At 54.9% G+C, this 15,324-nt stretch overlaps 1 protein-coding gene across 1 annotated transcript in view; it reads left to right on the top strand.

Moving 5' to 3' along the window:
* Window positions 1-15,324, top strand: part of LOC147098120 (scavenger receptor cysteine-rich domain-containing protein DMBT1-like) — a 57,106-nt gene that overhangs the window by 6,923 nt on the left and 34,859 nt on the right. Inside the window, exons 2-4 of the mRNA XM_085970826.1 lie at window positions 2,021-2,053; window positions 2,840-3,154; window positions 10,648-10,902. Of these exons, the coding sequence (XP_085826952.1) occupies window positions 2,021-2,053; window positions 2,840-3,154; window positions 10,648-10,902 (603 nt within the window). The remainder of the gene's footprint in view (window positions 1-2,020; window positions 2,054-2,839; window positions 3,155-10,647; window positions 10,903-15,324) is intronic.

Below are 15,324 nucleotides of genomic sequence, written 5' to 3'. Positions count from 1 at the left end.
CTTTGACGTTTCCACATGGAAAACATTGAATTAAACTTAAAGGCTCTGAAACTCATCACACAATAAGATAATCTATAATTTAATTTAAATTATACTAATATTCCATCCTGAACTTTGCATGGGAATCCTATACTTCGCTACTTAAAGTCACTGTGAGAGCGCCTTCAAATTCGGCTGCACCCAAAAGTTTGTCACCATCCCCCGCATAATTCATGATGACATGCAAGGCATTACACTGACCAATGGATCCAACACAAACCCAATTCATGTATGGATCGGTATCAAGCAAGGCTGTGTTATGGCAACAACGTTCTTCTCAATCTTCCTTGCGGCAATGCTCCATCTCACCCTCAGTAAGTACCCTGCTGGAGTGGAGCTAATCTACAGAACAAACGGGAAACTGTTCAACCTCCGTCACCTCTAGTCCAGATCCAAAGTTGACCCATCCCCTGTCATTGAGTTACAGTATGCAGACGATGCTTGCGTCTGCGCGCACTTGGAGGTCGACCTCCAAACCATTGTGAACACCTTCATGGAAGCTTACGAGAGCATTGACCTTACACTAAACATCCATAAGACAAAGGTCCTCTACCAAGCTGCCCCCGCCACACAGTACTGCTCCCCGATTATCAAAATCGATGACGAGGCCTTGGACAATGTGGAACACTTTCTATACCTCGGAAGCCTACTGTCAACAAAGGCAGATGTCGATAACAAAGTCCAGCACTGCCAGTGTGCCAGCGCCGCCTTCAGTCGCCTGAGGAAGTGAGTGTTTGAAGACCGGGACCTCAAACACAGCACCAAGCTCATGGTCTACAGAGCAGTAGTGATACCCGCCTTCCTGTAAGCTTCAGAGACATGCACCATGTATAGGAGGCACCTCAAATCCCTGGAGAGATAAAACCAACGCTGCCTCCGCAAGGTCCTGCCAATCCATTGGCAGCATAGACACACCAAAGTCAGTGTTCTCGCTCAGGCTAACATCCCCAGCATCGAAGCTTTGACCATGCTTGAACAGCTCTGATGGATGGGCCACATCGTCCGCATGCCTGATACGAAACTCCCAAAGCAAGTGCTCTACTCGAAGCTCCGACACGGCAAGAGCGCCCCAGGACACCCTCAAAGCCTCCTTGAAAAAGTGCAACATCTCCACTGACAATTGGGAATCCCTGGCACAAGACCGCACAAAGTGGAGGAGAAGCATTCGGGAAATCGCCGAACACCTCGAGTCTCTTTGCCAGGAGCAAACAGAAGCGAAGCACAAGCAGTGGAAGGAGCGCACGTCAACCCGAGAACTACACCCACCAGCCCCTTCAACCATCGTCGGCCCCACCTATGACAGAGACTGTAGGTCCATAATTGGACGAAGCAGTCACCTGAGAACTCATTTTTAGTGCGGAACCAAGTCATCCTCAGTTCCGAGGGATTACCTAATATGAAGATGAAGAGCACTGCAGCTGTTAAAAGAGCTGCAATGCTCATCATCACCACCGCCTGCTCAGGGCAACTACACACGGGCAAAAAATTGTCAGAGCACCGTCACCAGTAACTTTCAGGGCTAAGGGGAAAGGGCAGGGGGCAGGGACTAATTGGATCGCATTTCAAAGAGCCAGCACAGGCAGGATGGGCCGAAAGTCCTCCATCTGTGCTGTGTCATTCTATGATTCTACGAGGAGCAGGTCCATCACCACCGCCTTCTCTGGGCACCTAAACACTGGTAATACAGGGGGCCCGAGCACTGTCACCACAAGGAGAGAGTGTGCCCAGGTGTCAGTGTGTGTTTGTGTGAAAACAATTCTCGATAAACTGTTGGCACTTTACAAATGTCAGCTTGCTACATAGATTGTATTTGAGGTTTTATAAGTAATGAAGAACAGATGAAATCACAGGCCCCGTTTCAGATTTTCACAACGAGACTGGAATTGTTACCCCACAGTTCGTTGTATGTGTGCGTTTTCTTTCTGACATTTTTATTAATTTCTTGCCCCAGCGAACTATAATTCTCAATGTCTCATTTCAGGCAGACCTGGGAACAGTCAGGCTGACCCGTCAGGTAATCGCTTTTCATTTTTACTTTATCTGGTATCTCTCTGCTCTGATCCATCCCATTGAATATTAAGGCTGGGTGACAATCTCAGCGTCTTTTCGATCACCGATTAACCAGCTCCTCCTGTGTCCATCGGACGGGAAGATTGTTTCCCGTGGACTGTTACTAAAGATCTTTAATTCCAGCTGAGAGGCGGCTGCTCCCTTCATGCAGAGCGACAATAAACGGGGCCCTGAAGGGCAGAGTGTGAAGGGCCGGCTCCACTGACACTGCTGCCGGTCCCACAGCAGCTCTCACTTTCCACCTCACCAATCAGTGCTGACATTAGGATCACATGACCATCCAGCCCCGCCTCTTCCTCTATTGTCTCCGGGGATTGGGGGGAATTTCTTCCAATCCTCACTGGGGCTGAGCTCGCACTACCTTGGCCAATCGGTACTGATCATGATGGACAGCTGACCATTGCAGCCACGCCTTTTTCTCAACCTCTGGAGGCTGGAATATATTCTGAGCCAATCGCCACCCCGACCCCGTGGAAGCCGCTCTGCTGCTGGGAACTTCCCGCTGACTCCCGGTTCCCTGCTCGTTTACACCGTTAATTAGTATTTTCCTCTCCCTTTTGCCATGTTTCATATTTACTCTGGGTTTTATTCGGGGTCTGGGCACAGCCTGATGTTCCCACTGATTCCTCACATGGTCCCTCTTGCCTGGTGAATGGGGGCGGTCCGTGCGCTGGGAGACTGTGGGTTTAATACGCTCTAACCGCTTGATGTTATTTCTGATATTTTACAGAGACGGTGAAGCTGAGACTGGTGAATGGGGGCAGTCTGTGCGCTGGGAGACTGGAGATTCACTACAGGGGACAGTGGGGGACTGTGTATGGTGGTCTCTGGGACCTATGGGACGCCGCTGTTGTGTGCCAGGAGCTGGGCTGTGGGGCCGCGCTGTCAAGACCGGGCGGGGCTCACTTTGGGGAAGGGTCCGGACCCATTGTGACGTGGAATGTTCACTGCGGCGGGACCGAGGCCACTCTGCGGAAGTGTGATTTGGCTCAATGGGGTCACTATTCCTTGTCACACTCCTGGGATGCCGGCGTCATCTGCGCAGGTAAAAATCTTTCTTCTGTCTCTCATCTCCCACCGCCTCTGATCATTTACGGAAGAAAGCGGAAGTAAAATAAACAGCGTCTGTCCATCCCCGGAAAGCGAGAGATTATAATTCCAGTATTCCCTGGTTATTATTAAATTTATATTATTAATATTAGGATTACTGTTTGTGTTAAATTATATTACTTACCTATATATATAAATCGGTACATCTGTCTGTCTGTCTGTCTGTCTGTCATTCTGTCATTCTGTCTGTCATTCTGTCTGTCATCGCCTGTGCGTCTGTCGGGCTATGCGCTCGAAAGTTACAGGGCGTACCTACGCGTGCGTTACCTCCAAAGAAAGCTTACGCTTCCGAGACGGTTTTAAGCGTATTTACGTTTCGGCCGGGCTAAAATCGCGCCCGCGGTATCAGAAAAACCTTCAACGTTCCGCTCATTAGCAACTCATTATCTGCTCATTAGCGACAGAGTGACCTCGAGGTCGACCAATCGTACGGCGGCTTGCTGCCGCGTGTGGCCGGGCCCTCCTACGGTTGAGTGACGGGACGATTGACCAATCCTACGCTTTGGTCACCTGACGGTCGATCAATCGGTGCGTGTGTGGGCGGGCCTTTTCGTTCTGAACCGAGGTGAGTAGCTGCCATCTTGCTTCCATTCTTTTTCCTGCTTTCTGCGTCTTTGTTTTCAAATATACATTTCCAGCAAAATAAAATTCAATTTATTAAATTCTTTTAAAATAAATCACTCATTTGTAAATATTTTGTCTCACCTGAAGATTCTTTTTCCTACCTTTGCCCGTTTTTTTATTAGGCCTGAAAGCCTGGGCCTTTCTTGCCCAGCCAGGCCCGAGCTAGGTAACTGGGCTGCTGCTAAGCTCCTTACCACACAGCCCCCCCCCTGTGTCACGTTACCCGGGGCAACGGCGTCAGCCACGAGGGTCAGGGTGCGCGCGCAGCAGGAGCAGGTGAGACTCTGTTCCGCGCTCGGCTCGGGTGGGGAGGGGGGTGCGGGGCTCTCGAGAGTGCGGATCGGGTTACCCCGGCAACGGGAGTGCGGGCCGGCTGGGGCTTGGAGAGCGCGGCTCTCGGCCGGGGGGGGGGCGGGGCTTGGAGAGCGCGGCTCTCCGGTGGGGTGGGGCTTGGAGAGCGCGGCTCTCGGCCGGGGGGGGCGGGGCTTGGAGAGCGCGGCTCTCGGCCGGGGGGGCGGGGCTTGGAGAGCGCGGCTCTCGGCCGGGGGGCCGGGGCTTGGAGAGCGTGGCACTCGGCCGGGGGGGCGGGGCTTGGAGAGCGCGGCTCTCGGCCAGGGGGGGGGGGCTCGGAGAGCGCGGCTCTCGGCCGGGGGGGGGCGGGGCTCGGAGAGCGCGGCTCTCGGCAGTGCGGGGCGGCGCGGCAGGGTTACCCCGGCAATCGGGCGTGGCTGTGCCTGTCTCTCAGCCTCAAGCCCTCCCTTCCTCCCGCCCCCCCCCGCCCTCCCTCCCCCCCTCCCTTCCCCCCCGCCCCCCCTTCCCCCCCGCCCCCGTCCCCCTTCCCTTCCCCCCCGCCCTCCCTTCCCCAAGCCCCCACTTCCCCCCCGCCCTCCCTTCTGCCCCTCCCTTCCCCCCCGCCCTCCCTTTCCCCCCCGCCCTCCCTTCCCCCCACCCGCGCTCTCTCTCTACCCCCCAGTCGCTCTCTCTCTACCCCCCAGTGGCTCTCTCTCTTCCCCCCCCCGTCACGCTCTCTCTCTCTCTCTCTCCCCCCCACCCCAGTCGCTCTCTCTCTCTCTCTTCCAACAACAACATGCCCTCGAAAAAGCCTCGGCACCACCGGGCACTTCAGCTAGTCTATATATATTAAAGGATACGTCTGTCTGTCTGTCTGTCTGTCCTTCGGTGTGTCTGTCCGGCTATACACTATAAAGTTATAGAGCATACCTACACGTGCGTTACATCAAAAGAAAGCTTACGATTCCAGAACGGTCGTAAGGGTATTTATGTTTCGGCGAGAAAAAAATTGCACCCGCGGTATCCAAAAAACTTTCAAAATTCCTCTCATTAGCATCTCATTATCCGCTCATTAGCATCGAGTGACGTCGAGGTCGACTAATCGTACGGTCGAGCGACCCGACGGTCCACCAATCACTGCGTGGTGTGGGCGGGCCCTCTTAGAGTCGAGTGACGGGACGATTGACCAAACCTACGCTTCGGTGACCTGACTGTCGACCAATCGGTGCGTGTGTGGGCGGGCCTTATCGTTCTGAACTGAGGTGAGTCGCCACCATCGTGATTCCAAACTTTTCATTTCTTTTTCCCGCTTTCTGCGTCTATAAAAAAAAAGTTGCTTTTGAAACACATATTGTTTTTTAAAAAAGTTAATTACTTTCTAATCTTTTATCTAATCTCTTTAATTTTCCTACCTTTCCCCGTTTTTGTAGGTAGCCCTCGAAGCCTGGGTGTCTGTTGCCAGCCATGCTGGACTCTAGGCAATTGTTTTGTGGCAAGCTCCCAACACCCCTCACCCCCCACCCCCCCGCCCCCCCCCCCCACTGGGCCTGATTTCGAATCAGTGGCCAGCCATCTTGGTAAAGGCTGGCTGGGCTCACTGCAAGCTCCTGGCGCTTCATTCGGGGTGGGTGGGCGGGGCTCGGGAGGGGAGGGGGAGCGCAGAGGGTTAGTCCGGCAACCGGGCCCGGCCAGCCGCAATCGGCCGTCTCAAGCTGCCTGGCCCGGCCTCAGGAGGGCGGGGCTCGGGCTGACCGGGGCGCTGCGCTCGGCATGTCAGTGTGTGGGGCGGCACGGAGCTCAGTGGAGCCATCGCCAGCAGAGGGGAGAGCCCCCCTCCCTCTCCCCATCCCCCCCTTTCCCCCCCTTTCCCCCCTCCCCCCCTTTCCCACATTTCCCCCCTCTCCCATCCCATTTTCCCCCTTTCCCCCCCCTTTCCACACCTCTCCGCCCCCTTTCCACACCTCTCCCCCCTTTCCCCCTCACCCCTTCCCACCCCTCCCCCCTTTCCCCCTACCCCCATTTCCTCCCCCTCCCACCCCTTTCCACCCTCCCCCATTCCCCTCCTCCACCCCATTTCCCCCAACTCCCCTCCCCTTTCCCAACCCCTCCCCCAATTTCCCCCCACCCCCGTTTCCCCCTCTCCCCCTCTCCCCTCCCCTCCCCTTTCCCCCTCGCCTTTCCCCCCGACACTTTCCCCCCTTCCCCTCCCCTTTCTCCCCTCCCCTTTGCCCCCTTCCCGCCCTCCCCTCCCCTTTCCCCCCTTCCCCCCAGTCGTGCTCTCTCTTCCCCCCAGTCGCGCTCTCTCTTCCCCCAGTCGCTCTCTCTCTTCCCCCCGTCAGTCTCTCTTCCCCCGAGTCGCTGTCTCTCTTCCCCGCAGTCGCTCTCTCTCTTCCCCCAGTCACTCTCTCTCTTCCCCCCGTCGCTCTCTCTCTTCCCCCTGTCGCTCTCTCTCTTCCCCCCAGTCGCTCTCTCTCTTCCCCCCAGTCGCTCTCTCTCTTCCCCCCAGTCGCTCGCTCTCTTCCCCCCCAGTCGCTCTCTCTCTTCCCCCCAGTCGCTCTCTCTCTTCCCCCCAGTCGCTCTCTCTCTCCCCCCAGTCGCTCTCTCTCTTCCCCCCAGGCGCTCTCTCTCTTCCCCCCAGGCGCTCTCTCTCTTCCCCCCAGTCGCTCTCTCTCTTCCCCCCAGTCGCTCTCTCTCTTCCCCCCAGTCGCTCTCTCTCTTCCCCCCAGTCGCGCTCTCTCTTCCCCCCAGTCGCTCTCTCTCTTCCCCCCAGTCGCTCTCTCTCTTCCCCCCGGTCGCTCTCTCTCTTCCCCCCAGTCGCTCTCTCTCTCTCTTCCCCCCAGTCACTCTCTCTCTCTTCCCCCCCAGTCGCTCTCTGTCTTCCCCCCAGTCGCTCTCTGTCTTCCCCCCAGTCACTCTCTGTCTTCGCCCCAGTCGCTCTCTGTCTTCGCCCCAATGGCTCTCTCTCTTCGCCCCTGTCGCTCTCTCTCTTCACCCCAGTCGCTCTCTCTCTTCCCCCCAGTCGCTCTCTCTCTTCCCCCCAGTCGCTCTCACTCTTCCCCCCGTCGCTCTCTCTCTTCCCCCCAGTCGTTCTCTCTCTTCCCCCCCAGTCGCTCTCTCTCTCAATACCAACAACAACATGCCCTCTCAAAAGCCTCGGCACCGCCGGGCATCTATATATATAAAAGGATAGATCTGTCTGTCTGTCTGTCTGTCCTTCGGTGTGTCTGTCCAGCTATACACTCTAAAGTTATAGAGCATACCGACACGTGCGTTCCATCAAAAGATAGCTTACGATTCCGATACGGTCATAAGCGTATTTACTTTTCGGCGAGAAAGAAATTGCAGCCGCTGTATCAAAAAAAGTCCAAATTCCGCTCATTAGCATCTCATTATCCACTCATTAGCATAGAGTGACATTAAGGTCGACCAATCGTACGGTCGAGCGACACCGATGGTCGACCAATCGCTGTGTGGCGGGGGTGGTTTCGTCGCGCATGCGGGCGGGCCCTCCTAGAGTCGAGTGACAGGACGATTGACCAATCCTATGCTTCGGTGACCTGATGGTCGACCAATCGGTGCGTGTGTGGGCAGGCCTTATCCTTCTGAACCGAGGTGAGCCGCCACCGTCTTGATTCCAAACTTTACATTTCTTTTTCCCGCTTTCTGCGTCTATTAAAAAAAAAGTTGCTTTTAAAACAAATATTTTTTTTATTTAAAGTTAATTACTTTCTAAATCTTTTATCTAATCTCATTAATTTTCCTACCTTTCCCAGTTTTGCAGGTAGGCCTCGAAGCCTGGGCGTCTGTTGCCAGCCATGCTGGACCCGAGGCAATTGTATTGTGGCAAGCTCCTCCCACCCATCACCCCCCCCCCCCCGCTGGGCCCGATTCCGAACCAGCGGCCAGCCATCTTGGTAAAGGCTGGCTGGGCTCACTGCAAACTCCTGGCGCTTCATTCGGGGGGGGCGGGGCTCGGGAGGGGAGGCGGAGTGGAGAGGGATACCCTGGCAACCGGGCTCGCCACCCGCAATCGGCCATCTCAAGCCGCTCAGGCCCAGGCCCGGTCCCGGAGATCGGGAGGCGGAGAGGGGAGGAGGGTTACCAAGGCAACCGGGCCCGGCCAGCGGCAATTGGCCATCTCAAGCCGCCTGGCCCAGCCTCGGGAGGGCGGGGCTTGGCTGACCGGGGCGCTTGCGCTCGACATGTCAGTGCGTGGGGTGGCACGGAGCTCAGCGGAGCCATCGCCGGAAGAGCGGAGACGGTCTGCTGGCTCCCCCCTCACTTTCGCCCCCCCGCCTTGCCCCACCTCCCCCACCCCTCCCCTCCTCTCCCCTCACCCCCTCCCCTCCCCCTCCCCCTCTCCCCCCTCCCTCCTCTCCCCCTCCCATCCCCCTCCCCCCGCTACGCCCCTCTCCCTCCCCCCTTCCCACTCCCCCTCCCCTCCCCCCGCCTTCTCCCCCTCCCCCCCTTCCCCCCTCCCCCTTCACCCCGCCCGCTCCCCTTCCTACCCTCCCATCCCCTTTCCCCCTCCCCTCCCTTCCCCCGCCTCCCCTCCCCTTCCCTGCCCCCTCCCCTCCTTTTCCCCCCTCCCCCTTCCCCCTCCCCTTCCCCCCTCCCCTTTCTCCCCCCCCTCCACCCTCACCCCTCCCTCCCCTCTTCCACCCCTGCCACCCTCCCCATTCCTCCCTCCCACTCCCCTTCCCCTCCCCCTCCCCCCTCCTTCTCCCCCTCCCCACCCCCTCCCCTTTCCCCTCCCTCCACCCCTCCCCCCTTCCCCCCTCCCCTCCCCCCTTCCCCCTCCCCTCCCCCCTTCCCCCATTCCCTCCCCTTTCCCCCCCTCCCCTTTCCCCCATCCCCTCCCCTTTCCCCCCTCCCCTTCCCCCCTTCCCCCATTACCCCCCTTTCCCCCCTTCCTTCCCCCCAGTCGCGCTCTCTCTTCCCCCAATCGAGCTCTCTCTTTCCCCCAGTCGCGCTCTCTTTCCCCCAGTCGCTCTCTCTCTTCCCCCCAGTCGCTCTCTCTCTTCCCACCAGTCTCTCTCTCTCTCTTCCCCCCAATCGCTCTCTCTCTTCCCCCCAGCCGCTCTCTCTCTTCCCCCCCAGTCGCGCTCTCTCTTCCCCCCAGTCGCTCACTCTCTTCGCCCCAGTCGCTCTCTCTCTTCCCCCCAGTCACTCTCTCTCTCTCTTCCAACAACAACATGCCCTCAAAAGACCCTCGGCACTGCTGGGCACTTCAGCTAGTTATTATATATAATAAACACCCCCACCGGGAACAGTAAATACCTGACACTCGGCACATTTACAATGCAGACATAACAAGTTTCCATTGAGATTTGCCCCAAAGCCGCAGTGATTGAGCTGACCGGCTGGAAATGTCACAATCTCAATCCAACTCTCCATTCTCAACCCAACAGCCGCTACCGGGCATGCGCCGTGAGCCCGGCTGTGCACCTGCGCTAATCGCTTGTTGTGCGATCTGATATTTTCCACAGACTGTGAATCTGAGACTGGGGAGGGAGGTTTCTCAGCCTCGGGTAGCCTGGGCAATGGGTCCGCGGTTACTGTGGGCAGCACGGGAGGAACTACACTGTAAGACCCCACAGCTGCCTGAATTTACTATTTTGACACTTAGATAGATAATGAAACGGCAATAAGGACAGAATCTTAGAGAAGATCAGTAAACGGTTCCAATAAATACACACCATCCCATGGAACTGCTGGTAAAAGAGTGGAGAATTCTCCTGCAAGCCTTGCCCATATCTCACGCCCCGTCACTGTTAACACAGATGTATTATCTATTTACTCCATTTGCCGGTCGTGGCATCATGCTGTGCTCAACATGTCCCTGAAAAATGCCGGTATAGAGACTGGTGAATGGATGTTAATTTCCCAGAAGGATTATATTAGAACAATTCACCCAACAAGTAAGTACACAGAGGTGTACAGGACCGGGAATACCTGGATATCTGGAGCTTCTGCTGCTCCTGGTTATTTCCCAGCCCTCGGTCCGTTTTTCTTCAGGTCTTTATCCATGTCATTCTTGAATTTGCCGAATCTGATTACTGCATATCTCGCGATTCAGTTTAAGTCCTCCCACTACTCAGCACTCTGAAAGATCCGTCCGTGTGAGTGAGCTAAACGCCTCACCAGCCCACAATAATTAGACACTTCCTCTATTTTGTGACCGAAACATTTGATTTAATTTCATCAACATTTCACTGTCTTAGTGCCGATAATGTTGCCGTCCCTGGATTAAATTTTCAACGTTCAAATGAAAACCAGCGGATAGATGGGACTATCTAAAAACATTCATAATATACACGGCGATAAGACAGGAATTGATAACAACAACATTTCCCCTCACATGTTGACACAATGAAGCCAGTGTTTAAGGTTTGTCTCACCTGACTAAATAAACAGGACAATCGGATTATTGATGAGATTACAGAAACTCTCACCACATTTTAATATAAAGCGCCTTAAATTGCTCACTGTTTATTTCAATATAATTGGCAGGAAGTGCCAAGCCCAGACTGGTGAATGGGAGCAGTCCCTGTGCGGGGAGACTAGAGATTTACGGGACTGGAACCTGGAGCACAGTTTGCGGTGATGGGACCTGGTTCTTACCGAATGCGGAAGCTGTTTGTAACGAGCTGGGCTGTGGCTCTGCAGCAGCAGCGCCGCTTGATGCTCACTTTGGAGAAGGATCAGGGCCTGTTATTGGTCCGCCTGGCTGCGGACACGAGCGGGATGTTGGAGTAATCTGTTCAGGTACAAACTGATTGTTATGGAAACATACGGGTTACCAACAAGTAGTGTGCGGCCGCCTCGAGTCGATAGCGAAAGATTAGAAATATTCTCATCTCGATAAACGGGAGCGGGGGGGAGGGGAAACTTAAACAGCGTTTAGTTTTACATTTCTTCACTTTCAGTTGAAAAGACAGAATGTTCTACACATGGCCGTTATAATTCACTGCTAACATTGGCTGATTTGTCCAATCATAAGTTAGTTGCTATTTTTCAATCCTATTACCTTGACGGGACACTACAGATAGGTCAGTGAACCGCGACTCTTAGACGGAATGTTCAATTTCCTCCCACGTGCAGCTAAAATGTCTTGATCAGTGCAGAGAATAGGGCAGTTTCACAGAGCTGAGAAGGGGTCGGCATTTGATCCCCCTGCTGCTGAGCGGGCCCTCACTGCACCTGCTATTGTTTGTGCCGGCACTGCACCTTGTGCCCAGCGGTCTCAGTGCCTTTAATAAAGTTCCTGTTGTGTGGACTTTCCTTATATCTCCTGTTGAGTGGTTTTCACTGCACCAGCTATTGACTGGGGTTTCCCTGCACCAGCTATTGACTGGGTTTTCCCTGCACAAGCTGTTGACTGGGTTTTCACTGTACCAGCTATTGACTGGGGTTTCCCTGCACGAGCTATTGACTGGGTTTTCCCTGCACCAGCTGTTGACTGGGTTTTCACTGCACCAGCTATTGACTGGGGTTTCCCTGCACCAGCTGTTGACTGGGTTTTCCCTGCACCAGCTGTTGACTGGATTTTCACTGCACCAGCTATTGACTGGGGTTTCCCTGCACCAGCTATTGACTGGGTTTACCCTGCACCAGCTGTTGTCTGGGCTTTCACTGCACCAGCTGTGGAGTGGGTTTCCACTGCTCCAGCTGTTGACTCGGCTTTCCCTGCACAAGCTGTTGACTGGGTTTTCCCTGCACCAGCTGTTAACTGGGTTTTCACTGCTCCAGTTGTTGACTGGGTTTTCACTGCACCAGATGTTTACTGGGTTGTCACTGCTCCAGCTGTTGACTGGGTTGTCACTGCTCCAGCTGTTGACTGGGTTTTCACTGCTCCAGCTGTTGACTGGGTTTTCACTGCACCAGCTGTGGAGTGGGTTTCCACTGCTCCAGCTGTTGACTCGGCTTTCCCTGCACAAGCTGTTGACTGGGCTTTCACTGCACCAGATATTGACTGGGTTTTCCCTGCACCAGCTGTTAACTGGGTTTTCACTGCTCCAGTTGTTGACTGGGTTTTCACTGCACCAGATGTTTACTGGGTTGTCACTGCTCCAGCTGTTGACTGGGTTGTCACTGCTCCAGCTGTTGACTGGGTTTTCACTGCTCCAGCTGTTGACTGGGTTTTCACTGCTCCAGATGTTGACTGGGTTTTCACTGCAACATCTATTGACTGGGTTTTCACTGCACCAGCTATTGACTGGGTTTGCACTGCTCCAGCTGTTGTCTGGGTTTTCACTGCTGCAGCTAGTGACTGGGTTTCCACTGCTCCAGATATTGACTGAGTTTTCACTGCTCCAGCTAGTAACTGGGTGAGCACTGCTCCAGCTGTTGACTGGGTTTTCACTGCTCCAGCTATTGACTGGGTTTTCACTGCTCCAGCTATTGACTGGGTTTTCACTGCTCCAGCTATTGACTGGGTTTTCACTGCTCCAGATATTGACTGGGTTTTCACTGCTCCAGCTGCTGACTGGGTTTTCACTGCTTCAGCTGTTGAGTGGGCAGTCACTGTTCGAGTGACAATTGTGGTCTTACCTCACCCTTTAATTAAAACGATAAAGTTAGAAATCACAGTAAGAATAATACAAATATGTTCTGCTTTTAACAATCTGTGGGGAAGCGATAATAAACGAGGGCTAGAAATTAATTATAGCTCAGGAGTTGGCGGTGGCATTAGCAAAGTTGGAGAATTAGCGGCAGGCACTAATGCTTTGGACTGCATGCAAAATTCGTGCTCTCTGTTCAAAGAAATGATTGGAGTCCTAAGTCAAGTCTTAAAACCCAAGCTCATTGGCGTTACATTCAAAGGGTGGGCTGTGCCTGGCAAGGTGACTAGAGTCGGGGACCTGCTCAATGGCGGAGGAGCGGGATGGATGGTGCGGTGCCTGTCTTGGGCCAACGTCCGGCTCGCGGTCAAGGCAATCAAGTCGGTGAAAGTGGCACTGGGCACCGGCTCCACTAGGTGTATCGAGGCGGCTCGGGCACGTGGGGCGATCCCGTCTGAGCTTTCCCCCATTCGGACAGAATTCCTATTCGGCACCCAGCCCCGAAACTCCCCTCGGGAACCGGCACCTCACAACTTGAGCCATCTCGAGGAAATACAATCCATGCCTTTTCATTCCGCACAGAGGTGTTTCCTGTACGGGCTGCTCCTGCACACTCTCCACATTGCCATCTTCGCCTGACGTCCGGACATGCCTTGGCATGCTGTCTTGCCTGCTGGTGGAGGCGGAGGTCCCCAATGGAGGGCTCTCTACGCGGGAGTCCTCCCTTGTTCTATCAGGGACTTGGCCTGGAGGGTGTTGCACGGAGCAGTCCCCTGCAATTTGGTTTTAAATAGGTTCACGGACTCCCAGGCTGCCTGCATTTTCTGCGGCCTGGACGAGTCAATATTTCATGTTTACACGGAATGTGAGAGGTTGCAGCCCCTCTTTCATTACCTGAAGGGGCTGCTCCTCGATTTTTGTTTGCACTTCTGTCCCACGTTCTTGATCTACGGTCAGCTGGTGCGAAGTGGAGCAGGCAGGTTGGAGGACCTCCTCGTGGGTCTGCTCCTGGGCCTGGCTAAAAAAGCCATCAATTGGTCCAGGCAGCGGCCGGTCGAGGGGGTCGATCAGCCCGATTGCCTGCCTCTCTTCCGTGGCCATGTTTGCGCCAAGGTGGCCTTGGATATGGAGCACGCGGTGTCCACCGGCAAGCTTGAGTACATCCGTGACCGGTGGGCACCGTGGGGACTGGAGTGCATATTATATTCGGACAACACAATTTTAATTTGGTTTGTTAAGGTTTATTTAAAGTTTGATTAATTTACAGGCAATTTGTTTTTGGTCCAATCAAAAGAGTACACTCAAAGAGTGGGCTGTGACTGGCAAGGTGACCAGAGTCGGGGACCTGCTCGATGGCAGAGGAGCGGGCAGGATGGCACTGGAGGAGCTGACGCGGCACCTGTCTTGGGCCAACGGCCGGCTCGTGGTCAAAGCCATCGAGTCGGTGAAAGTGGCACTGGGCCCCGGCTCCACTAGGTGTATCGAGTTGGCTCAAGCACGTGGGGTGATCCCGTCCGAGCTTTCCCCCGTTTGGACAGAATTCCTCATCGGCGCCCGGCCCTGAATCTCCCCTCAGGAACCGGCCGCCTCACAACTTGAGCCATCAGGAGGAAATACCCTCCGTGCCTTTTCATTCTGCACGGAGGTGTTTCCTGTATGGGCTGCTCCTGCACACTCTCCACTTTGCCATCTTCGCCTACCGTATAGACACGCCTTGTCATGCCATCTTGCAGTCCGGCGGAGGCGGAGGCCCCAAATGGAGGGCTCTCTATGCGGGAGTCCTCCCTTGTTCAATTGGGGACTTGGCCTGGAGGGTGTTGCACGGAGCAGTCCCGTGCAATATGGTTTTCAATAGGTTCATGGACTCCCAGGCTGCCTGCATTTTCTGCGGCCTGGAAGAATCCGTGTTTTATGTCTATGCAGAATTTGAGATGTTGCAGCCCGTCTTTCCCTACTTGAAGGGGCTGCTCCTCGATTTTTGGCTGCACTTCAGTTCCACGCTCTTGATCTACTGTCACCCGGCGCAGAGGGGAGCGGGCAGGTTGGAGGACCTCCTCGTGGGACTGTTCCTGGGCCTGGCTAAAAAAGCCATCATTTGGTCCAGGCAGCGGGCGGTCGAGGGGGTCTTTCAGCCAGATTGCCTGCCTCTCTTCCACGGCCATGTTTGCGCCTGGGTGGCCCTGGAGATGGAGCATGCGGTGTCCACCGGCACACTTGAGTACATCCGCGACCGGTGGGCGCTGCAGAGACTGGAGTGCGTTACCAAACCGGACAACACAATTTTAATTTAAGTTGTTAAGGTTCATTTAAAATTTTATTAGTTACAGTTTATTTGTTTAAGCACCTAATCCAAAAGAGTACACTCAAAGGGTGGGCTGTGCCTGGAAATGTGACTAGAGTCGGGGACCTGCTCGATGGCGGAGGAGCGGGCTAATGGCGCCACAGGAGCTGGCGCTGCGCCTGTCTTGGGCCAACGTCTGGCTCACAGTCAAAGCCATCGAGTCGGTGAAAGTGGCACTGGGCCCCGACTCCACTGGGTGTATCGAGGTGGCTCAAGCACATGGGGCAATCCCGTCCAAGCTTTCCCACATTCAGATGGAATTCCTCATCGGCGCCTGGCCGCGAA

This window comes from Somniosus microcephalus, chromosome 30 (genome assembly GCF_052327205.1).
Source record: "Somniosus microcephalus isolate GS21.2 chromosome 30, FLI_Smic_1.0, whole genome shotgun sequence".
Lineage (NCBI taxonomy): Eukaryota > Metazoa > Chordata > Chondrichthyes > Squaliformes > Somniosidae > Somniosus > Somniosus microcephalus.
This window is presented reverse-complemented; position numbering and strand designations above follow the sequence as displayed.